Here is a 22,160-nt window from a genome sequence, read left to right on the forward strand (position 1 = left end):
TGAAAATAAAAACACTTTATTAATCAATAAAAACAATTCTTGATTGCCAGCAAATATCTCAAAACAGGAAACTACATCCAAACTCAAAGCAGAGGGTGAGACTGTGATGGAGACATTTGACCAACGTCTTAAATCAGGACAAACAAACATGAAAATATTTACAGGACGAGACAGACGGAAAAGAAAGTGCAGTAAGTCGTAGCAGTACTAAATAGTTGGTGCTGCACTGGGTTACACTGAAGTGAATGATAACCGGAGTTTCATGCCTGATAATCACATTTAATGGACATTTCTCTTTCTTTCAGAAACATTTTTTTTGGACATCATCTTAATGTAGCGTGTTCTGTTCGGCCTCTTGTGAAATACTCTACTCTAACTTCTACCTCGACGACCGACCTGTTTTCTAAACTGTATTTCACAGAAGGTGATGAAACATACGTACCAACGAACGTCATTCAAATACACAAGTAATAGCACTTCTACTCTGAGAACGTGTTTCTCCGCTTCTCAAAACCGTAAAGGTGAAGATAGAGAGATTGTGAAATCTAAAAAGGCATTCGACTCAAAGTGGCAACGACACACGCCGTCATTTCACGCATTCAAAGTAGTTTTTTTTTACCTCACAACAACTTGGCTCACTTTGTGGGTTCAACACAAAACAACTGAAACCACACAGGACTCGGCCAAACAAGTTGGCTTTACAGCAGTTTAAAAAGAAATCGCCTCAAGTGGCTTTCAATTGGCAAAATAAAAAGGGATGTCGCTAAACCACGGCAACAAGTGTTTTAAGTTAATGCTCAAAAAGGCATCGCAGGAAAATAAATAAATCCAGTTCCCGAGCTGTGAGAGTCGGAGGTGACTCCTGGCTCCTCACAGCCTCGTCTCCTCCAACATGATTACAGGCTCTGTGCAAAGCTTTCAAATCAACAAAGAGGATGTAGACTTCTATGTAAAGCTGATGTGGCGAGACCTATAACCTTGCTTATACTACAGATTATGAACAGTTAATAAGAGCCTTCCTAAACGCAGCTCCCGTATTTAAGGAATAGCGACAGACACGGCAAAATGCATATAGCCAAGCCTTTTGAAAGACAAATTACAGTGCTATGTATAATTCATAAGGAAGTAGATACATTTTGCAATGCAGTGTGCCTCCTCCCTAAAACATACATGTCCTCCTTTGCAGGGCTTCTCTCTTTTAAATCAGTGGCCTAACCCGGGAACACTTCAGCCTCCGACACCTCCCTCGTCTCAACATCCGACTTCCACCCGTCAAACCCGATCTCTTCAGGTCCTGCTGGACACGAACCGACTCGAGAAACCGGGAATCTGTGACCCAGACCTACAGAACAACGAGCGCGGTGTTTGAGCTCAAGCAAGACGCCCCATACAACCTCAGCTTGTACAGCATTCACCGACGTCCTCACACACGACGGACTTCCTTCAGCCTTTGGTATCTAAACTCCGACCACTGACGCTGCTCTCTGAAGACAACATTAAAGCTTCAGTGAAAACCACTAGAAGTCTCCAGGGTGGGATGCGACCTGTGAGTCCTTTAGAACCTTCAGTGCATAGCTTCTCCTCGTCGACTGGGTTCCTTCCTCTCGACACCTGTCTTCTTCATCCTTAGTGGTTTGGTGCAAAAGGATCAAGAGCAGCGAAACATTTTTTTTCTCATAGCTCGTTTCATGTCCTTTCATATTCCTCCTCTCCCCGCTTATCGTCCCCCCCCTCCCCGTCCAAATAATGAAATATCAGTACTCAAACGAAGAGCTACTTCTGCGTGGAAGTTTTTACAGAAAAAATAAATGCAGGAACAGAATGAAAAGGGAGAAACTAACGCAGGAGGAGTAGTCAACAAGGCCGTTTTTCTACTCAACAGAATCTTCTTAAAGGAAAAAAGGACATCTCTCTTGCTTCTGCAGAAATCTTTCTTACTGATTTAGCAAAGTGATAGAATAAACAGCAGTTTCTTCCCCTCACTTCTTTTTGTCCTTCTGTTTTTTCTCTGGCTTTCGGCTCTGCTCGGCCGCCGTCATGCACCGGGGCATGATCAGCACGCTGCCGTCAGCGCTGTACTGCAGCGAGTACTCGCTGGGAGGATAGGGCCGGCCCTCCTCGTCTCGAAGCTGGGTGAACACCTCCTGGTACAGACTCTGCATCTTCTGCTTCATCTGCCGGATGGAACGAATGAACTCCATCTTCTCCTTCAGCAGCCGCGCCTTGTTGCGCCTCAGGTCTTGGACGCCGTCCTCCAGGTTTATGATGGTGTCCAGTTTGCGCTTGCGGCAGTTCTGGGCGGCCATCTTGTTCTTGCCACGCCGGCGGATGTCCCGGATGAGGGCGAGCTGGGGTTCACTCAGGTGGTGCTTGGCGAGAAGCTCGTTGAACTCTTCCACAGGCAGGTTGATGATCTTCTCGTTGGAGAAGGGGATTTTCATGGAGCGGGCTCGGCGCTCATCGCGGCTGGCGTGCTTATCGAGCAGGTCGTGAGCAGCCTGAAGCTTCGAGCTCGATTTGTCACGGACAGATTTCTTCACGGAGGATATTGGGAGCTCTGGGTGCTCGTCGAAAGCAGAGGAGAGCGGCAGGTTGTAGGTGTGATTGTGGCTGATGCTGTCGAGCTGAGGGAGGCTGTGGAACTGGGAGGGGTCCTGATAGCTCATACGGCAGAGCTTACTGTAACCGGGCTGGTACCCACCGACCGCACCTTCCTCCGGCTCCACAGTGGTTACCTCAGAGTCGGTGCTGTAGCCCACAGCTCCTTCCTCGGAGAAGGTGGCAGACGTTGAGGAGGAGGAAGCTGCAGAGGAGCAGGACGTCTCCGAGCTGCTCGGCGACGCCGGGCTGTGGCTGGAGTCCAGGGAAAGACCGGAATCTGAGTCAAGCTCGTCCTCCAGCTGGGAAGCTTGGGCCTGGCTGAAGCCCTCCTCCATGGCAAGGTCCAACAAGCTGATCTCATCCAGCATGGACTCCTCCAGCAGGGTGCTGAAGGGATCGGGCAGGATGGGCGTGGACGTAACATTGCTACTGGAGCTGTTTATGTGCTGAGGGAGAAAGATCCCCGTCAGGTTGGTGGCTCCGAATGTGGCGTTGATGTTGGTGGAGTTGTTCGAAGCCAGTCTGAGCATGGGGGTTCTTGGGGGGATGCTAACCGTGTCCAACTGGGGGCCGAAAATCTGGGGGAAGTCTTGGCTGCAGCTGGGGAGGGAGGCCTGGTGGAGGCTGACGTCCTGGTTGACCGGCGTTGGGCGAGGAGCGAGTCCAAAGCTTCCTGTCGAGTTGGAGTCTGTTGCCTCAGAAGTTCCACTAACGCTGCCGGAGTCGGTTTGAGGCGAAGTGATGTTCACTTCCATCGCCTTCGGACAAGAACATTTTGTTAATGGAAACATACAAATACAATAGAATCAGTGTTTTCCCTCTTTTTAAAGGCGAGACTATGAATTAAGACTCAGAACAGACACGAGCCTTCTCCCTCATGCTGCAGGTTTTCAGTCTGATTCACTTGCTTTGGATCAACTTGCCATAAAGACAGAAAGATACTTTGATTTGAAGATTTGAATTGAGACCTAAGGGACGTACCTGTAGCTCCATGATGGCCATGATGTCCTGCCACTGCTGCTCCAGGTCTAACTGGGGCTCCGCTGGGGGGGGCTGCGGCGCCAGAGGAACGGCCTGAGACGTGGACGGAACTTCATCAGTGGTAACAGCTGCTTCTGGAGTGACAACCGGGGCTGGAAACTGATCGGAGATATTATTATGATTAATAAAAAACAAAAAAGGCAATGTATTTTTCCATATTAAATTTAAAAAAAACACTAAATTTGTGTTTTTACCTCAGATTCTTCTCCAAAAGGGAAAGTAGCTTCCAACAGCCTCAGACATTCTTGTAGAGAAAGTGACGTCTGGGAGCCGAGAGCTGGGAGCTAAGAAACAACATTAAAATAGTTTATTAATGTTATATAAAGTACTGAGCCTTCACACTTGACTTATTACAAATGAACCGTGAGCATTTAACAAATTAAAGGAAACAAAGACGAGCAAAAGACAAAATGCTCCAAAAATAAACGAGTTATCTTTCCCCATAACCATCAGAAATATGAGCAACACAACAGATTAAGTGTTGTGAACACAGCAGCTGTTCTGACCTCCTCTGGTTTATTTCTGGAGAATTCCTGATCATTTGTTCCACGGTCAATGTTACGTGACTGCAGCTCCTCTAAAGCTCGGATCAGCATTAAACTCACCTGATTGACTCATTAGCACAACAGATAAACAAGTGCATTAGGAGCCGACAGGTGCTGCGGAGAGTTATGAGCGCTGCTAAAGGAGGTGGAGGAGAAACTGTGATGAGAAAACTAAAATATCTGCAGTGAGAATCTGTTCAGTTTTGGATAAGAGCCCCGCCTCTTTCCCAGTGTCTGCTGGGATTGCTCCAGTAACCCCCATGACCCTGAGAAGCAGTATATGAATGGACTGGTGTGAAGATATGTGAGCGTTTTGTTCCTGATCCATCCTTCCTCCTCTTTTATGCCGTGATTCAAAGCTTCAGTGTCCTGAACAGACACATTTTCACAATCTCTCATTATTAATAACTTGCCTTGTTGATCAGTATTAAGTGTTTTGACTCACCGTGGTACAGTCAGACTGTTTTACCACAATGTTGAAAGGAGAACAAGTTATTCCTTATCTGAAGAAACTTCCCTGATGGCACAGATATCATGAATTCCACGGATACCAGCGCTGGGTGTGCATGGATCCAGTTTTCCTGAGGATTATATGTGTGTTACTGCGTCCAGTGAAAAGATCCCAGTGTGATGATGACGCTGGTAGAATTAGAAAGTGTAGCTCAGCTGTGTCTGCATCAAACTGCCACTGCTTGAATTTTCACTTTCACTCTCTGAGACTCACTGAGCAGATTCTACTGCAATCTGAGCAACACACAACTTTTTTTAGGCAAATGGTGAAAACGACCAATCAGGGAATATCTCCACATGAGTAAGAACTAATTTTTCAGCAGACAAATGTATATTTTATCACCAGGCTGCAGCTCCCAGGTCTCCCATTTGTTTTTATGTGCAATAAGGCAGTTCACTGTGCCACCTCCCACTGGACAAAGCCTTTGAATATGAAAAACCCACTTCACCCACAGACCTGTTCTGGAATGCTCTCTCCAGTCTCCCCGTCCACCGGCTGAGCCCCTTGGACGTTGACTCCATTCCTCCAGCTCTCCTGCTCCTTGTTCCGGTCTTTGCTCTCCTGCGGGCTGGGCTTCTCCTCCTCGCTCTCCTTCTGACGGTTGCTGTAGTTGAACACTTCTCTTCCCGCGCCAAGGTCGATGTCCTGTCGCCACAGGATGTCAATCAAGTCAATGTCCTGGAGAAACGCAAAGCAGCCATTGAGAAACCATCGGCCCAGCACAGACAGAAGTGTCAGTCACACGAGCAGATTTTGTTAAAGCAAACACATTTGGCCTATTTCTGACAACGTGTGCTTGTTTGTGATAATAATAGAGCACATATGCTGTTTATCTTTCATACGAGCAGTTTGGCTTTTCATCTTCATTCGGGCGGGTAATTTTGGAAGGAGCGAGAAGCAGATCATGTAACAGGAATATGGTCAGATGATGCAACCATGACATAAACACTTGGGCACGGTGGTAAATCATGTGATCAGAAAGAAGTGTGTGTTTGTAACAGTCCAACAACGACCGGCTTCTATGAAAACAACACATATGTAGTTTCTTTATAGTGTCGACCCTTTGCTTTCTCTGATGACAACATTAAATGTGACCGGCTGTAATGAATGTGACTCAACTGGTTTGACTAAAAATATCTGACACTGATAAAGCGACCTGGGGTGTGGACCAGGAAACGTACGAGTCTGTACCGTCCCCACAACTTAAGTCATACTTTTCTAATCTTCAAGGAATTTGGCTTGTGATTTATGACACTGAAGACCAAACTGTGATTTGCAGTAAACAACAATATCAGATTGATGATTTAATTTGTCTTTGTCATTTAAAAACGGGGGAAAGAGCAGATTTTTGTTTACCTGGAAGATTTGTTTGAAAATGGCCTGACATTTAATTTCTCGGAGTCTGTTTCAAAATAATTACACCATAAAAACCCTGTTTTTGACAATGAGCAGCCTTCAACAGGAGGCTGCTCTGTCTGTGGCACAGATCTGTTGCTCTGGGCCACAGACGCTCCCCAGCTGCAGTCAGTACCTCTTTCGTGAGGTCGTCGTTGCCGTCCCTGGTCCCCTGCTCCTGGTTGCCCTCCGGGGCCACGGCTCCCAGGCTGCTGTCCGCTGCGTTCAGGTTGTAGGTGGATTCAGGCTCTCCACTTCCTCCCCTCATGGCCGGGGCAGCGTCAGGGCTGTCTACGTCCTCTAGGCCGGCCCCATTGTCCAGGGTGATGGTGGCGCTGGACTGGCTGCTGGCGGACACCACAGTCTCAGAGTCCCGGTGCACTAGCCAAGTGTTGAGCTCGGGGCTGGGCACGGAGAGGCGATCCAGCTGGCGCACCTGGTTCAGCAGCCGCCGAGTGGTGAAGAAGTGGTCCAGGTCCACACTCTTTGGATGGATGCCATAGCCGTCCAGCGTGTTGCGGAGGTTGTGAAACTGTGTCTGGGTGTAGGCCGAGCTGGGGCCCAGGATGATCTCTCTCAGTGGGGGCAGCTGATTGCTCAGGTAGGTGTCAAGGTCCACCCGCACCCCAAGGAGACTCAGAAGGATGGTGAACTGAATCAGGCCCTCTGTGAAGTACTTTTTCAGGTAAAGCATTTCTTTACAAAGTCACAAAAAGGTGAAAGTAAAAACTAAAAAAAAAACTAAAAAGATGGGGGGGGGGGGGGGCGGCTTCCTTGGATCTACCCTCCTGCGCTTGAGACTGGAAGATGGAGACGGACACGGGAACGTGGAAAGAGAACGGACACAGCGAGGGGGGTGGGGGGGGTCTTCTGCAGGAGTTTCAGATCCAGGTTTCCACAGGAGTCCAGGTGGTTCTCAGATCTTTCCTCCTCTTCTTCATAAGGGTCTCATCCTCTGGTCCCTGGGGGGGAGGGAGGGGGAGGAAAGTGAGAGAGAGGACATTGCATTGACTCTGCTGCCAACTTCCACACCACAGACACACACAGACACACACGTCAGCTCTTACCTTCCAACAGATAGCACGTGTGGGTTAAACGAGGGGGGGAACGAGGACTAGCTAGCCCGCTGCGGTGGCTCCATCCTCCCGAGACTGGAGCAGAGATGTCGGCCGGTCGTTCTTCATTGAGGGGTGGAGAGCACGCAGGCATCACCCCACCCTTCTACTACTTCATGTGGGCGCTGCTGAAGGTGAATGAGGGAGTCTCCGGCTCCTCCCTCCGCCTCCGCCACGCCGCGCGACGACGCTAGCTCCGCGGCTAAACTTGCGTGTTCGGACCCCTCGTCACGCAGAACCGCCGCGCTGATACAAAACACGTGTCGCCATGTTTGTTCGTCGCTTCACAGATGAGATGTGTGTTGTTGTTGTTTTTTTTTGCAGAGTGACAGGAAGCTCCTCATCCACAATCTCCCTGGCAACAAGTGGCGAAACAGCGGAGCGACGGTTCGCTCGGCCAATCGCAGGCCCCGAGCGCGGTGACGACACATGACTCCAGCCTGCTCCGGCCAATAGCGACGCGGCAAGGGTGGGGTCCCGGGGCAATGCTGAATTTCTATTGGATGTCTGCGCGGTGCTAGCATCGTTAGCTCCTCCGCTGCTAACTACCGAGACAATCCAACTAGTTTAAAAAGTGGCCCGGACAGCGCGCGACGCGGTGCCCGCTCGTGCCCACGCGGACGCCGGGCAGCAGCAGCCGGTGTCCGCGGGGGTCGCGGCTCCGAGACATCCCCGGAAGTAAGTGGAAAACCTCCTGATTTCATACTTACGCCTGGACATCGTCTTCATGGCAGGAGAAGTCCGCGTTCCGCCCCAGAGCAGCGCTCACACCCGGCTGGCTGCGCGGTGGCTCGGTGCGGTCCGGTTCTCCTCGCGGCGTGGCCCGGTTCTCCTTGCGGCGTGGCCCACCATGACTTGCAGAATGGTTAGCTTGGCCCGGCTAGCTTAGCCGCTTCACACCGAAACACGCTGCCACACTGCGCATGCGTAGAATGTTCTGGTGGCCAGCTCTCATCAGCTGTTCCTCAGAATAAAAACCAATAAAATCTGACTTCTTAAAAACCACATTCACAGGAAGTTATGTCATGTTTTCTATGCTTTTAATTTCTACACATTAATTAAAGTCGTTGGAAGAAATCAAACCATAAATCCAGGTATTGAAAATGTGAAAATACAAGTTCATAACTGCATTTAAATGTGTATTCACCTAAAAGTACAACGTATTTTTATTTATGTGTATATTCATATCGCACAACGAGCAAAAACTACTGTAAATATGTCTGTGTTAGTCAAAAGTCATTTTTTAATATGTAAGACAAGGAAATAAATGGGTCAAACAAAGAATAAATAACTTGATTAAATTCAACACATTACATGTCATTTCATCTACATGTCAATAATAAAATCACCACATAAACAAAAATAATATTCAGTCAACTTTATTGTCAGTTCTGCCACATGTACAGGACTCAGAGGGGATCGAGTTTCTCTCTATTTCACGATGTAAACAAGTAGACAGAACATACAAGTATATTAAAACACGTGTTAAACATACAACATGTTAAGTAGTCAAAACATCAGAAGTCGAAACCTGTATCTAGGTCATTTCAACGTGTATCTTTCCAGGTAAATATTAAACAGATACTGGGGATTTAATTGACCAGTGATTATTATTATCATTATCAGTTTATTATCTCAAGGCACTTAACAGGACCCCACAGTTCCCAGTGAAAACATGACATGTGATTGGAGTTTTGTGGTGATGTCACTCCCTGTTAGTTTTGGGGTTTTCCTCACAGCTCTCATAACGTCTGACATCAGCTGCTGTTGTCGTCTTTGGCCTCTTGTCTCCAAAATGTCTAATTTCTTCCTCAGGCAGCTCTTTCAATTTCTTTTTGACAACAAATATCATCTGCACATGTGAAGCTTGTGACTTTAACAGTTAGACACGTTTCAAGACTCCAACAGTTGAAACCTGGGCGACCAGAAACCACATGTTCCAGTATTTAAGGAACACTGGTGAATAAAGTGAAACCACTGTCCAAAAATCAACAATATCAATAATTGTGCAGCAGTTTCAGAGATTTATTCCAGTTTCAAATCTGTTCTTTTAAAAGCTTTAAATCTTTTTAATCAAAATGTGTAAAATAAACAACAACGACAAAGTACTGTAAATTAAATACCACCTTTATTTCTCCTTCAAGATCATGACAAAATATTTTATGTGAATGTCTGTCGTTCATTATATGTTAACGCCCATCAGGTTCACAGGTCTGCTGTTGTATCGCTTTGAAATGTCGGCTTCGATCTGCAAGAACAAAACACAGATGACAGTCAGAGATAATATTCAGTGTTTAACATCCACTGAATTAATTACATCTATATTTATCTGTAACTCCTTAATTAGCAGCATATTTTAGATTAACACCTGATCTCATGACCGGTGCTGAGATGTGGAAAATGCTGCACAACTTTCTCATCAGCTGGGAAATCACCAAGTGTGTGGGCATAAATAAAAGTGAAACAGAAATCAGACACCATTTTCTGGAGATCTCTGGTGCACCCTGCCAGCAGGTCCACACGTGGCTCCAGCCTGGACTGCTCCTCCAGCGCCTCCTGCCTCTTCTCCACCATCGTGGCTCCTTTCAGCACCAGGATGTCGGCCTGCTTCAGCTTCTGTCTCAGCACCTCGGACACACGCTCAACATACCTACACACACACACAAGGTGTAAGAGGAGAACAGTTACAAAGGAGCAGATGTGGAACAATGCAGAGGTCCAACTAGGATCTTGCTCCACAGTACCGGGGCGAGGCCTGGATCATAAACAGGTGCTGCATCCGGAGGGTGGTGAGCCGGTGGAGAAGGTCCTGCACCTGGAACAGCATCTCCCGGACGTGCTTCTGGGTCTGGCTCTGGATGATGGAAGGAGCGAGCTGGAACTGGCTCATGGACACCACGTCTCCCTCTTCTCCCATCTCACTGATGCGCTGGGTGAGGAACACTTCCAGCTGCGGAGACATGTGAAACCAGTGTCACTCCTTTTTGGATGTGACAGACCCACATTTACTCATTTAGACACAAAACCACTGGTGTGTTTACCTCCATGAGCTCGTCAATGAACTGGCTGCGTGACTGAGAGTGCTCCAGCAGACTGGAAGCATCCTCCCCCCGGGCCACGCCCTCAGGACCTACGAGATCACACACTCGTCTTTAAGCAAACACAAGTCTCCACAGCTGAGAGTGTGGTGATCTAAAGAGAAACACTTACAGTCTGTGCCCACATCTACGATCTCAATTTCTATCGGAGCTGCTTCACTGTCGCCCCAGTCGATACCGCCGGCCCCAGCGTCCTGTCGAGGGAGATGGACATTTGAGGTTTTGAAGACAACGTGGACGTCTCCTTGTTTTCATCCTGAGATATTTGAATTTCCCGTTCTGGACATTTTCCTGCTGCACCCTCACATGTGTTCACTGTGACATTTCACTTGAGATAAGTTATAGAGCAGCTGACGGGTATATTTGTGTTCTCACATACATTGGTGTCATACCTCAGAGTTTGGCTCCACACTGATACCCCAGTCTATAGCCTCCTCGACAGCGATGCCAGAATTAACCCCCGCAGAGTCGGCTCCTGTGCCAAAGTCGCCCCAGTCGATCTAAAGCAGGTTTTAAAACACGACACAGAAAAAACTGAGTCAATATCACTGAGCTGCCACAAGTCCTGAGGCTTCGTTTTACAAATGTAAGAACTCTGAAATCTAGCATCTAACTGGATAATAAAATGAGCTTATAGAAGAATTAAGAAAGTAAAAATATAACACAGGGGATTTTTTTTAACCTTGGATCTAACATGGGAGGTTTCGGTAACATGATCCTGTTTAACACTCGATATAGAGTCGGTGGAACTAACCATGTCGTCTGTGGCTGAGCCAGAAGGAGCCGCCTCCGCGACCGGCCTCTCAACAACTGTCGGGACTTTCCCTGTTCTCCACTCGTAGAACGTTGTGTTTCCTCTCGTCTGAGCAAACGTGAGCATGGGCAGGACCGGCTCAGACCTACAAGAAACACACACGCTCAAATCAAAGAAATAAAACTGTCCCAGGGTTTTCTTTGAGGATTAATATTAAGAAATCTATTTGTATTTATTACAACTTATTTAATAATATTATTTTGAAAGTCATTATGGGCTCTCTGTTGCAACTTTAGTCAAATAAAATGATATTTTCATGCAAGACTGAGTTTCACAGAGAAACAGACAAAGTGATGAGACTTCCACGGTTCACTCACCACTCGCATACGAAGTTTGTGAAAGTGGCGTAAAGTCGGATTTGCTCCTCTAACTTCCCTGAATCCTTCCCGACTTCCTCAAGAACAGCCGGTAGATCTTTGACCAGAGCCTGAAGCTCACGAGCCACATTCTCTCCCTGACAGAAGAAGAAATAAACCATCAGACGAATGAAATGTGCAAATCGAAATATTGCAGAATCTCTGTGTTTGTGTGTAGATATTCTCCAGTGAGTGTGTGAGTGTATTTGTACTCACGGTGATGCCGTACTGTTTGCACGCAGCATAGTATCGTTCCCTCAGATCTGCTGCTGAGCTCTGACACTCCACTTCCCGTCGGCTCAGCTCCTGCTGCAGCTGCTTGGCTTTGGCCAACTGCTTCCTCAGAGCCGGGCCTTCGTAGCTCACGTTGCGACTCAGCAAACTGGCGACCTCCGCTGCTCCCACGCCAAAAAAATAATTCTTTATTGTATTATAATGTGCATGCAATTATTCTGTTTCTTCAGCTTAAAATAAACTTCTTACCCTTTAAAATATAGACAATGATAAGTCTAACAGTGTCTACAGATGTTGCCAGGTGTTAGTAAATATATAGGATTAAGGGTTTTTCCTTTATTTAATATTAGACTTACCCAGATAGACATTATCTGCTTCATAAAGAGACACAATCTCCTGCCAGTCCTGATGCAACAAAAACACAAACCACAATTTAAATCCAGACTTCCTGAAGTTTCTAGTAGTTTTTAAGAGACGAACACGTCACAGGAAACTTTCCAGACAACTGGGTGTGAGTTATTAATCAGAAATGGCCGACGTAGTGTGAGACAGACGATAGAAGCTGGTGGGACTCGTCTCACCTTCATCCTCTGAGATGAATATCTGCCAAAGATGTTCTTAGACGAAGCCTCTGTTCCCCTCAGGATCTCCACGATTCTCAGGCAGTGGAAGTAGTGAATGTCTGTCAATGAAAAGTTTATACGTTTATAATTATTAACACAGAGGAAGAGGTGGAAAGGGAACAACAGGAACATCATAATGAAAACACAGTACACGTATTAATACATATGAGGACTAACGCAGTAACAACAATGAGGGAACCAGTCGGAGGTGATGAGGGACGTACAGGAGCCGGACAGAAGCTGTGTGATCTCCTGGTTCTCTGGCATGTCCTGGATGGCAGCATTGATCTTCTCCCGGATGGTTTTCACAGCATTTTGCCATTTCAGGTCACAGTGACGTCGGTCCAGGAGCCAGTCTGCACATCAACACAGTTATTAACCTTTTCTGAACAAATAACTTATTTATCTTAAAGGATAAACTAGTGATTTAGTTATTAAATGCAATTTTAACAACAGATAACCACTCACTTCTATTTACTACTTATTGATAAATAGAACAACATTTTCAAGAGATAAGGAACTGAGTAAAGGAAGGATGTACCCAGTATTATTATTATAATATATAGTTCTTGATATTGATATATCTGTTTTCTAATATTCCTATTGTTGCTATCATGTTTTATTTTGTGTTTTTGTCATTGACATATGTCACAGAACAGAAAGTAGCCTGCTCTATCACAGTGTCTCTGGACTTACCCAGAAGTTTACTGCTCTGGATGTCGATGGGCACACTTTGAATATTCTGTTATGGGAAGGAAACAAATTAAAAAAGGTCATTTAATATTCTTAATATTCCACATTTCCTACGAAGCACCAGGAGGGAACGTGTGTGGAACATTATGTCCTAGTGCAGCTTGACAATACACACAACACAACCTGGAGCACAACACAACTATTTAACTATCAGTGAAACCTTGTAAACGTGTTTATTCTAGTATAATTGAACTTTGACAGTGTGACACATCTCACGTTAGCGAACATGTGTGTCACACTCAGACAGATGTTGTTATCTCACCTCCATTGTCTCCTCACGTTCTGAACCCAACACGAAGCAGATCGTAATGTTTCTATTTCTTCATTTTAAAAAACAAGTTCAGTTAAAAAAGCTTTAAATCCAGAAGAGACAACCCGGAACCAGGAGCTCAGTGTTTACGACACGTTACAGGAAGCAGAGCCAATAGGAAGAGGCGATGTTACCCGGTGACGGTCACTGACCAATGGTGGCCCACCATGCTGACGTCTGCAGCTGATTGGTCAATGTGACTCAGTGTAGTTCTAGAGATTTGTCAGCAGAGGGCGACGTCGAAGGAAGGTTATTTTATTGTTTAAATATTTATTGTTTAAGTTTATTCATTTATTTACTAATCATTAAAAAAATTGTACAAGAAATATTATAATATTCCCCAAATTACTCAGTTTACTGTAATATCTGCATAAGAAATACTTTTACTTTTGCTACTTTAGGTACATTTAGCAGATACTACTTTTGTGCCTTTATTTTGGTAACATTTTCAATCATAGGACTTTAATTGAGTTTTTAGTTTAGGGTTACCTTTACTTTGAAAAGGGATCTGAGTTCCTCTTTACCACTATTTGGTGTCAAACCAACAAATAACTAACAAATAAAAAGGAACTTCAATTTAGAATCCAAACCGAACTCAGTGGAAGCCTCCATCTTTAAAGTGCATTCTGACCTGGTGAGTAGAAACCCCCTGAGACACCCCCCCCCCCCCCCCCCCCCCCCAGGCTCCTGCAGGAGGAGGCCTGCAGGAGGAGGCCTGCAGGAGGAGGCCTGCTCCCAGACGCTCTGGTGCACTTCAGGCTGGACAGAGGTCACATGTTTCTGTGCACGTGGAGGATCAGCAGCAGATCCTCTCAAGTGGTCGAGTCTCAGCTCATTTGAATGGAAACCAAACTTGCAAAGTCAGCCTCTGTGATTTTGCACAACTCATGCAAAGCATCAGGGATCATTTATGTGATGGTCGAGTCCACGTCCACGTCCACGTCCGTCTGTCTGTCTCTTTCTGTCCAGATTAGGAACAACTGAAGACTTTGAACAAGAAACATCTGGTCCTAAGTGATTTCATATATTTCTATTTGGCCACCTGCTCTCCTCGGGTTCACCCTGTTGTCATGTGGTCTGAAGAAATGCCTCACCTGAGTCACGGCTCCAGCGTTTCCCCTGGGCGGGCTCTAGGTTTGTGTGTGTGTGTGTGTGTGTGTGTGTGTGTGTGTGTGTGTTTGAGGAGGGTGTGTGCTGGAGCACAGAGGGACGAGGTCAGAGAGCGAGAGGCACAGAGGAGGAGATGCTGCACCTGTGCACGATCACCTGAGGAGAAGCACAATAAAAACCCAAACACAAAGAGAGGAGCACAAAGAGACGGTAAACATGGAGCTGCAGTCTCACGTCTGAGAGAACCTGCTCCAGCCGGCTCGTTGTCAACAAGGTAAAACAACACACTGCATCCATTTCACTGTTGTTTCATGTGTCTGATGCTGTGAGAGTTTCACATGTTAGTTGACAGAATGAACTCCGACCTCAGAAAAGATCCTTTAGAAGCTTTAGTTTGGTTTGTTATCATTTGAATGCAGTTTTGATCAAATCTAACACATGAGACTGTGAGAGGTGAACAACGATTCAGTCCAGGACTCGTTTCAGATCAACAAACTGTTTTCACAATCTGGTCATTTATTTGGTTTTATTAAGCAAAATGTCAAATATTCGAAGGCTTCAGGTTCTGAAATGTGACAGTTTTATACGTTTATTTATTGAAAATGTGATTGTGAACTGAAAATCTTTGTTTTCTGGACGGTTGCTCAAACAAAACAAGATATCGAAGCTGCTCCACGATGTTGCAACGGGTTGTTTTATATTTTAAAGATGGAGGCAGATCTTAAAACTGAAAAGAAATTAAATTGACAGATATGAACAAACAGTATCTGCTGTGACAACATGATGAACTGATGTCATCGCTTGTCTGTATCTTGTTTGAGCTGCTGAGTGAGCATAATTCACCTTTTGATTAAGTTATGACATTTTTTATGACATATTCAGGAAATTGAAACTTTTTTAATACTTAACACATTTGGACTTTGTCTCAAGTGCATGTGACGTTTCAAACTTCACCTTCAACTTCCTCTGACGTCTCTAGAAAGCCCTCACACTCACTCCGATGATTGGAAAAGAAATAATCACACGTTTATATCGATGCATATTATTTTTATTACAAGCGTCAGGTGATGAAAGGCTCCTCATCAACTCTGCTGTTACGGGTCATGGGTGAAACCGGCACAAAGGATGAAACCTGAGAGTGGAATGAAGCTGCAGCTGAATTATGAGCCCGGTCCCCGGTGCCCTTGAGTCTCTGCAGCTCGAACATTGTGCCTCTGAAAAGACGTCGCGGCTGGTTAGTGATTTCCAGACGCGGTGTTCCCTTCCTGCTGTGATCTCTGAGGCTTTGCCGAGCGGCTCGCCCTCACATGAGCAGGACACATGGTAACTTATTAAAGAGATCGACGGAGGGCCTCCTTTGTGTCAACACGGCTTTTTGTCTCAAAGGTCACGTCTAAGTCAAACACACCAAAAGAAATATGTGTTCATATTGTGCCGCCAAGTTCTCTTTCATAACTCGGTGTGAAAGTGCCGTCGGGGCTCTCGGCTACTTTGTCCTGAAGAAACTCATTGATGGTAAAGTCAACACCATCATGCAGATGCTGTGTCAACGTTTGTTATGGAGCAGCCGGCGCTTTTTTAAAGACACTTTAACTGGATTCAGACAGAAACAAACACGATTAACTTTACATGTTGAGCCTGAAACTAGAAATTGTTAGAGCGGCTGAGAAGATGAAGGAAAAGGAGGCGTGAGTCGGAGGCTGCAGCCGCTGGAGAACTCATGGAAGTTCTTCTTCTGTTTCCTGTGTCTGGACAAAACCAGGTCAGACATGAACATGTAGGAGACTCTGACCTCCACCGGCCGTCCACCACAAGAAACCATGTGCAAACATTTAAACCAGACTTTAATTTGGGTCCAGTTGCACCAAACTGAAGGATTCTTTGGGAAACAGGTGAAGGAGTCTCTCTGTTAAAGAAGGAGATGATCCACCCTCTCTCTTTCTCCACCGATGTTCCATCCTTTTCCTGTGGAGATCCGTCCTGCAGTTTATGAGTAATCTTGCTTATAGATAAACCAACTTATAGATAAACCAACCAGATAAACCAAAGGGATGAACACAGGATCTCATGGTCAGAAGTAATTCAGCATTTATTCAATCAAAATTAACTCCAAACTCTTCGTACGTGTTTCCTGAAGCGTCTTCGTTCTTGAACCTTTGCACCTCTGGTCCGAGCAGGGGCCTGAACGTCACATGGGGCCGATAAGAGTAAGACGAAGGGCCGGGACTCTTTATTTGCGTAGGTGCTTCGTGATAAAGTGACCACACCAAAGGAGGATTTGAGGGCTTGATTGTTTCCTGTCAGGCGTCATAAAGCTGCAGACACGGCTCCATTGAAACTCATAAAAGCTGCTTTATAATCCAAATAACAAAGTGCAAAGTCGAGGTTATTAAAATGCATGAAGAGGAAGAAACCTCAGAAATGTTTTGATAAATGTATTCATAGTGCCTGTGTGTTTGTTTTACAGCTCTGAGGAACTGATATTTAATTCTGTTATCAATGAATCTGGTGATTAAATGATTGTTTGGTCATTAAAAGATTAGAAAACAGTTCAAAGATCAAAATATTTGATTCACTATCGTGTAAGAAAACCTGGATTTATGAAATCATTTGACATTTTTGCTTGAGAAATAACTGAAATGATCGATTAATCATGAATATTTGCTGATTGTTGAACTCTCATCTCACAGAATCATCCGTCATCTATTTATTATTATATTACTATTAAAACACACATTCCCTGTTTACTTTGAATGCAGCGAGGTGGATTTTATATGATGTACTTTATAAAAACATAAACTTTATTACTGCCCTGACTGGGATGTGATACCAGTCAGGTATCACATCCCACCATGTGACTGGGGGTTTTATCAGCTGACTGGGAAACTACTGGTTCTGTAACTTGGGTCCACGAGCATCAGTCAATAAGATGAAATCATAAAATCTGTTATTATGATAATGGTCCATGTGAGCTCCTGCAGCAGCACGGAGACGACAGCTGGCCTCCTCGGGACCAGTCTCTCTTTTCTCTGGCCTGGTATCAGATCACATGAGGGACAGAGGACACTGATGAGATGCTCATTAATTCATCAGCTGAGAGGAGCAGAGTGTCGGGTGTCCTCCTCCAGGAGGTGACACCTCCTGCGTGGAGAGGAGCCTCCTGGTGACCGGGGGCTTTCTGAGGGTCTGCACCCGGTCGGGAGGCTTTTGGAAAGAGGCTGATCTGGGACCAGCGAGAATTATGTCATGTTAAAAACAAATCAATTACATTTTGTATTGCTCCAAATCATAACTTATATTATCTCAAGGGACTTTACACAGTAAGGTGGAGATCTTAGATTATTACAGAGATGTAGTCTGTGTTTGGTTTGCTTCTTTTGAGCAGATACACGTTTTTAAATTGAGGTTTTATTTGTTTTCATGTCTGTGTTTTATAACGAATAAATCATCAAAGCCAGAAACTACTCAGGTTGTTAAAAGTCCCTGAATCCACAGAGGACGTCTCGTTGGTCCTACCTGACTCAATAACCTTTATTGTCTCCACACGTCTCATCAATCTGAGGAAGATACTGTTGTACATGAATTTATCATATCTTCAACGTTCATTGAGATTTGAACCTTTAACAGTCTTGTGTTCTCTCCACACCAGGTCCGTCCTCCAGTCTGTGTCTGAGCCATGGCCGAGTCCAGCTGGTGGAAGCTGACCTTCTCCCGCAAGAAGAAGTCCGAGTCCAAGGTCCTGTACGAGATCCCGGCCGAGTACGGCAGCAACACCGGGAACAAGGAGCACTCGGGCGGCAGCCCCCCCGCCGACCACATGGACAGCCAGTTCAACGCCCGGCTGGAGAAGATCGTGGACAAATCTGCCACCAAGGGCCGGCACGTCAAGGTGTCCCACTCCGGCCGCTTCAAGGAGAAGAAGAAGGTCCGCGCCACGCTGGCCGAGAACCCCACTCTGTTCTCCGAGCACAGCCTGAGCGACGAGAACCACAAGAAGAAGACCGACAAATAAGTGCACGCGCGACCACAAGGCCCAAACTGGATCCCGACGTGTCACATGTCCGTGGGACACTTTGGGACGAAGGCTCCCACATGTAAACACAACCAGGAGGTGGACAAACACTGGTTACCAGGCACCACACCCTGGTCGATACTGTAACCAATGGACTCACACCTAAACAAACAAGTGGTATCAGCAGGCGGCCATTAAACATTCACAGAGCAGGGCGGGGGTGGGGGGGGGGGGGGGGGGGGGGGGAAGCACTTTCCTTTGGATTGAAGTCAAACGAGTCACGAAGGAGAAACTCGGACCGAGCGTCGTCTCGATTATTAAACATTGTTTTAATTCATGTTTTTATCTTTGTAGAGTTTTGGATTGTAATTTCAATTTTTTTTAAATGTCCAATATTCAATCAGTGACGATGTTTGTGTGTCTGTGTGTGTCTGTGTCGTGTTTTGACAAAAGCACTGGAAATTTTTATTACATTTTTGGAGACTTGATTTCAACAACCGTTTATAAGATCTGCTCTGGAATCTGCCAGAAGACAATAAGGTGTTTTGTTTTTAATAAAACGTGTCTGGATGCGTTAATATGAAAGTTGTGTTCGTGTCACTGTTTTGTTACACACGGTTGCGTCTGCAGCTCGGTGACGTCACACAGGTTGTTATTTCACCTGTGATTCGCTGGCATGGCGATCGTAAGCAGAAACTGAAATTTGATATCACACGTTGTGCGGCTGCCGTTTGGAACTCGGCGCTTCACACGCGCTGCAGATACACAACAGATAATAATAGATACACAAAAAAACAAACTCTGTCCAGATGTTAACGTGGGAGAATTTCTCCTCTTCTGAAGTAACTGTGATGTTTGCACGTGCTGTAATGGCGACATCTGGTGGCTACAAAGTGCACTTAGTCCTGAATTACAAATTAAACTTTATTAATGGACATATTTCACAATTAATTCCAGTTAAAGAAATTCCTCTCAGGTACATAACACACACAGTAATTGGCACATGACATAATCTCTTTAAAGGCAGTTGGATCAATCATCAGAAGCTTAAAATCAGTCCTTTTTTTCTTAATTATTTTTGAAACACTTTAATTTAACACACGTTTTCCTTCAATTTCCAAGAAATTATATTAAAATTCTTAAAAATTGAAACAAAACTTGGTTCAAATTACAGTCAAACGTAGAGAGTGTTCAGTTCTTCATTAAATCTCCAGTTAATTCTTAATATCAGGTCGTTAGAGTGAAGCCTGTGCTCAGCTGAACATGCCAGGACATGAATGAGGACACACAGTGGCCACTTTATTAGGGACACCACTATAATCTACTGCAACACAACAGCCTTTAGTTTGATGGAGACGTGAGAGTCAGAGCTGAAGACTCTAGAGAGATAAAGACAGTTTCCTGGTCCTAAAGGTCGACGGTGACTCGATGAATAACGACATCACAGTGGATCATTATTTAACACAAGTGGACTTTGATGTGTCACTTTCTGTCATTTTCCTTTCCCGTCAAAGTTGTAAAATGTTATGAAGACACAGCGACGTTCAGCTCGATGATGAATCCTAAACACAGCAGCACCTGTTGAAGTAGTTTCCAGCAGAAGCTCCTGTTTCTCTGATCAGAGGTAAAGACGTTAAAGATGGAGTGTCCGTCTGTGGAGCAGCTTCTCATGGAGACAGACGCTGATACACCCAGTCCCCCGCCGCAGCCCGATGGAACTCTCCCAGCTCCGGCTCCCCGCCCGTGGGCTTGGTGAAGACGATGCGGTCGTGCAGTCGGTTGGTCTGACCCTGCCAGAACTCCATGGAGTGAGGTTTCACGACGTAGCCCCCCCTGGAGGCCAAGCACGTCACAGCAGGGACAGAAGATCAGGGACAAGACATTTTGGTCTTCATTTGCTTTCTTGCTTAGATTTAGCAGCCGGACCTTAGCTTAGCATAAAGAGTGGGAACAGGGGGAAACTAGTAGCCTGGATGTTCTGACACCAAAGCCTCTTCACCTTTCTGATCATGTTGAGAAGCTGTAGTTTGATTTCATGCAGCGATCAGATGCTCACCAGTAATCAGGCATCGGCACCTCCGTGTCCTTGTACTTCTCCTCCAGTTCTGCATTTTTCTGCCTCAGAAACTAACAGAAAGTTCAAAGTGAAAACTGAGATATTCACGAATCATCTACAGAATGTAACGCAGCTTCGGTTCTTACGTCTCTGTCGGGAACAGCCGTGCTCTGTCGGCTCACCACCGCCCCGATCTGGCTGCTCTTCGGCCGGGAGTGGAAGTAGTCGCTGGAGCTCTGGGACGGGATCCGCTCCACCGTGCCCTCGATGCGGATCTGAAGGAGGAGAGCATGGAAATATGGAATGTGAGCGATCTGGAGATAAACTTAATAATGAGAGATCACTCTAATATCTTCAATAAGACAGAAACTGATGGGGTAGTGGCTTCACCTGTCTGTTCAGAGGTTCCCAGTAGAAAACCAGGCAGGCATGGGGATTACTCTCCTGTGGACAGAGATCAGATCAGCTGACGTTAAAAAGGTCAAAACACCAGATTCTGCAAATCAATGTGTTGAGCTCGAGGACACGTCGCAGGGTTTCATCCTTTGACCTTTGACCTCGGCATCTTCTCACCAGCTCGGATCCCTTCCTGCTCTCGTAGTTGGTGAAGAAGCGGAACCCGTCGTTGTTGTAGCCCTTCAGGAGGACCATGCGGGCCGACGGGCGTCCGTCCCTGAGGCAGAGATCAAACAGACAGACTGTGAGACACAATCAATCAAACAGAGCTCGTCAGGTGAGGAGGAGGCGGGGGGGGGGGTCTTACTTGGTGGCGGTGGCGATGCACATGGCGTTGGCCTCTCCGATCTCAGGGCAGCTGGTGGCTTCATCGAACCAGTTTCCAAACTGCTTGATCGGGTCCAGAGACACGAGCTGGTTCTCCTCAAAGCACTGAGATCGAAGAGAAGGCTGCAGCGTGACGCTTCACCACTAGAGGTCACTAAACTCTACACACTGAACCTTTAAATTATGACATTTCTTAACATGATCGATCATAAATGGGAAGACTGATCAGTGGGTTATACTAACACACACACACAGACACAGACGCACACACATATAGACACACACACACACACACACACACACACACACACACACACACACACACACACACACGCTCACCTCCTCGTCTCCCTTGTATTTCTTTCTCATGTCGCTCAGGTCCATGATGCTCGTGTCCGTGGATGTTTTGCTGCAGAATCTCGCTGCACAAGCTCCTCGTTGATCCGCGGCCACGCGCACTGGACACGGACGATTCCTGCAGAATAAACCGATCCAGCTGAATAAAGTCGGACTGTGAACGCGTCTCATTCTGTCCAACGCACGTCACGTGACGGAGCCCTGCACGCTTTGCGTTACGTAAAGCGAGTTTTGTAACCGCTAAAAAAAATGGTTGAATAATCGAACTGGTTTGGACGAGTTATTATAAAAGTTAATGAATAATGATAAGAGTTCAAATGTTTTGTTATGACCGGAAATGATTTAATCGAAAAAGAAGACGCCGGTGCTGCGTTCAATGTCCTCTCTGTTATTATGAGCTACACAGAGGGCAAATCAGGAAATGTCAGCCACGGAGAGTTCCTATT

At 45.9% G+C, this 22,160-nt stretch overlaps 4 protein-coding genes across 5 annotated transcripts; 1 reads left to right on the forward strand and 3 right to left on the reverse strand.

Moving 5' to 3' along the window:
- Positions 1 to 8,024, reverse strand: nfe2l1b (nfe2 like bZIP transcription factor 1b). Of its 2 annotated transcripts, none has more exons than XM_053414275.1 (6): positions 7,919 to 8,024; positions 6,230 to 7,055; positions 5,155 to 5,376; positions 3,837 to 3,926; positions 3,583 to 3,741; positions 1 to 3,359 (listed from the first exon to the last, which is right to left on the reverse strand). In XM_053414275.1, exons 2-6 carry the CDS (start codon positions 6,785 to 6,787, stop codon positions 1,980 to 1,982), a joined length of 2,409 nt encoding a protein of 802 aa, XP_053270250.1. In that variant the 5' UTR covers positions 6,788 to 7,055; positions 7,919 to 8,024; the 3' UTR covers positions 1 to 1,979. The 2 variants fall into 2 exon arrangements, with proteins under 2 accessions (XP_053270250.1, XP_053270249.1); XM_053414274.1 differs by lacking the exon at positions 7,919 to 8,024 and adding an exon at positions 7,161 to 7,554.
- Positions 8,025 to 9,314: 1,290 nt separating this feature from the next.
- On the reverse strand, positions 9,315 to 13,520 carry cdk5rap3 (CDK5 regulatory subunit associated protein 3). Its single transcript, XM_053414278.1, has 14 exons — positions 13,349 to 13,520; positions 13,030 to 13,075; positions 12,558 to 12,689; positions 12,292 to 12,392; positions 12,067 to 12,115; positions 11,693 to 11,871; positions 11,438 to 11,574; positions 11,061 to 11,205; positions 10,699 to 10,806; positions 10,419 to 10,500; positions 10,250 to 10,338; positions 9,953 to 10,158; positions 9,687 to 9,858; positions 9,315 to 9,456 (listed from the first exon to the last, which is right to left on the reverse strand). The coding sequence occupies exons 1-14, from the start codon at positions 13,352 to 13,354 to the stop codon at positions 9,391 to 9,393; spliced, it is 1,518 nt and encodes a 505-aa protein (XP_053270253.1). The 5' UTR covers positions 13,355 to 13,520; the 3' UTR covers positions 9,315 to 9,390.
- A 1,039-nt stretch (positions 13,521 to 14,559) lies between these two features.
- Positions 14,560 to 18,730, forward strand: prr15lb (proline rich 15 like b). Its single transcript, XM_053414282.1, has 2 exons — positions 14,560 to 14,780; positions 18,156 to 18,730. Exon 2 carries the CDS (start codon positions 18,183 to 18,185, stop codon positions 18,516 to 18,518), a length of 336 nt encoding a protein of 111 aa, XP_053270257.1. The 5' UTR covers positions 14,560 to 14,780; positions 18,156 to 18,182; the 3' UTR covers positions 18,519 to 18,730.
- Positions 18,731 to 19,599: 869 nt separating this feature from the next.
- pnpo (pyridoxamine 5'-phosphate oxidase) lies at positions 19,600 to 22,151 on the reverse strand. Its single transcript, XM_053414318.1, has 7 exons — positions 21,697 to 22,151; positions 21,338 to 21,462; positions 21,148 to 21,247; positions 20,965 to 21,018; positions 20,721 to 20,849; positions 20,575 to 20,645; positions 19,600 to 20,351 (listed from the first exon to the last, which is right to left on the reverse strand). Exons 1-7 carry the CDS (start codon positions 21,883 to 21,885, stop codon positions 20,186 to 20,188), a joined length of 834 nt encoding a protein of 277 aa, XP_053270293.1. The 5' UTR covers positions 21,886 to 22,151; the 3' UTR covers positions 19,600 to 20,185.
- Between the last annotated feature and the right edge of the window lie 9 nt (positions 22,152 to 22,160).

Source organism: Pleuronectes platessa, chromosome 21 (assembly GCF_947347685.1).
Source record: "Pleuronectes platessa chromosome 21, fPlePla1.1, whole genome shotgun sequence".
NCBI lineage: Eukaryota > Metazoa > Chordata > Actinopteri > Pleuronectiformes > Pleuronectidae > Pleuronectes > Pleuronectes platessa.

Excerpts from the sequence above, each read along its gene's own strand:
- prr15lb (XM_053414282.1), top strand. The coding sequence starts at position 18,183 with ATGGCCGAGTCCAGCTGGTGGAAGCTGACCTTCTCCCGCAAGAAGAAG.
- cdk5rap3 (XM_053414278.1), bottom strand. Across the intron at positions 10,159-10,249 it reads TCATTGACGAGCTCATGGAG|CTGGAAGTGTTCCTCACCCA; the intron begins GTAAACACACCA and ends ATGTCTCCGCAG. Across the intron at positions 9,859-9,952 it reads ATGATCCAGGCCTCGCCCCG|GTATGTTGAGCGTGTGTCCG; the intron begins GTACTGTGGAGC and ends GTGTGTGTGTAG.
- nfe2l1b (XM_053414275.1), bottom strand. The coding sequence starts at position 6,787 with ATGCTTTACCTGAAAAAGTACTTCACAGAGGGCCTGATTCAGTTCACC. Across the intron at positions 5,377-6,229 it reads ACGACGACCTCACGAAAGAG|GACATTGACTTGATTGACAT; the intron begins GTACTGACTGCA and ends GCGTTTCTCCAG. Across the intron at positions 3,742-3,836 it reads CTTTTGGAGAAGAATCTGAG|TTTCCAGCCCCGGTTGTCAC; the intron begins GTAAAAACACAA and ends ATCTCCGATCAG.
- pnpo (XM_053414318.1), bottom strand. The coding sequence starts at position 21,885 with ATGAGACGCGTTCACAGTCCGACTTTATTCAGCTGGATCGGTTTATTC. Across the intron at positions 21,463-21,696 it reads AATACAAGGGAGACGAGGAG|TGCTTTGAGGAGAACCAGCT; the intron begins GTGAGCGTGTGT and ends CTTCGATCTCAG. Across the intron at positions 20,850-20,964 it reads GGGAACCTCTGAACAGACAG|ATCCGCATCGAGGGCACGGT; the intron begins GTGAAGCCACTA and ends CTCCTCCTTCAG.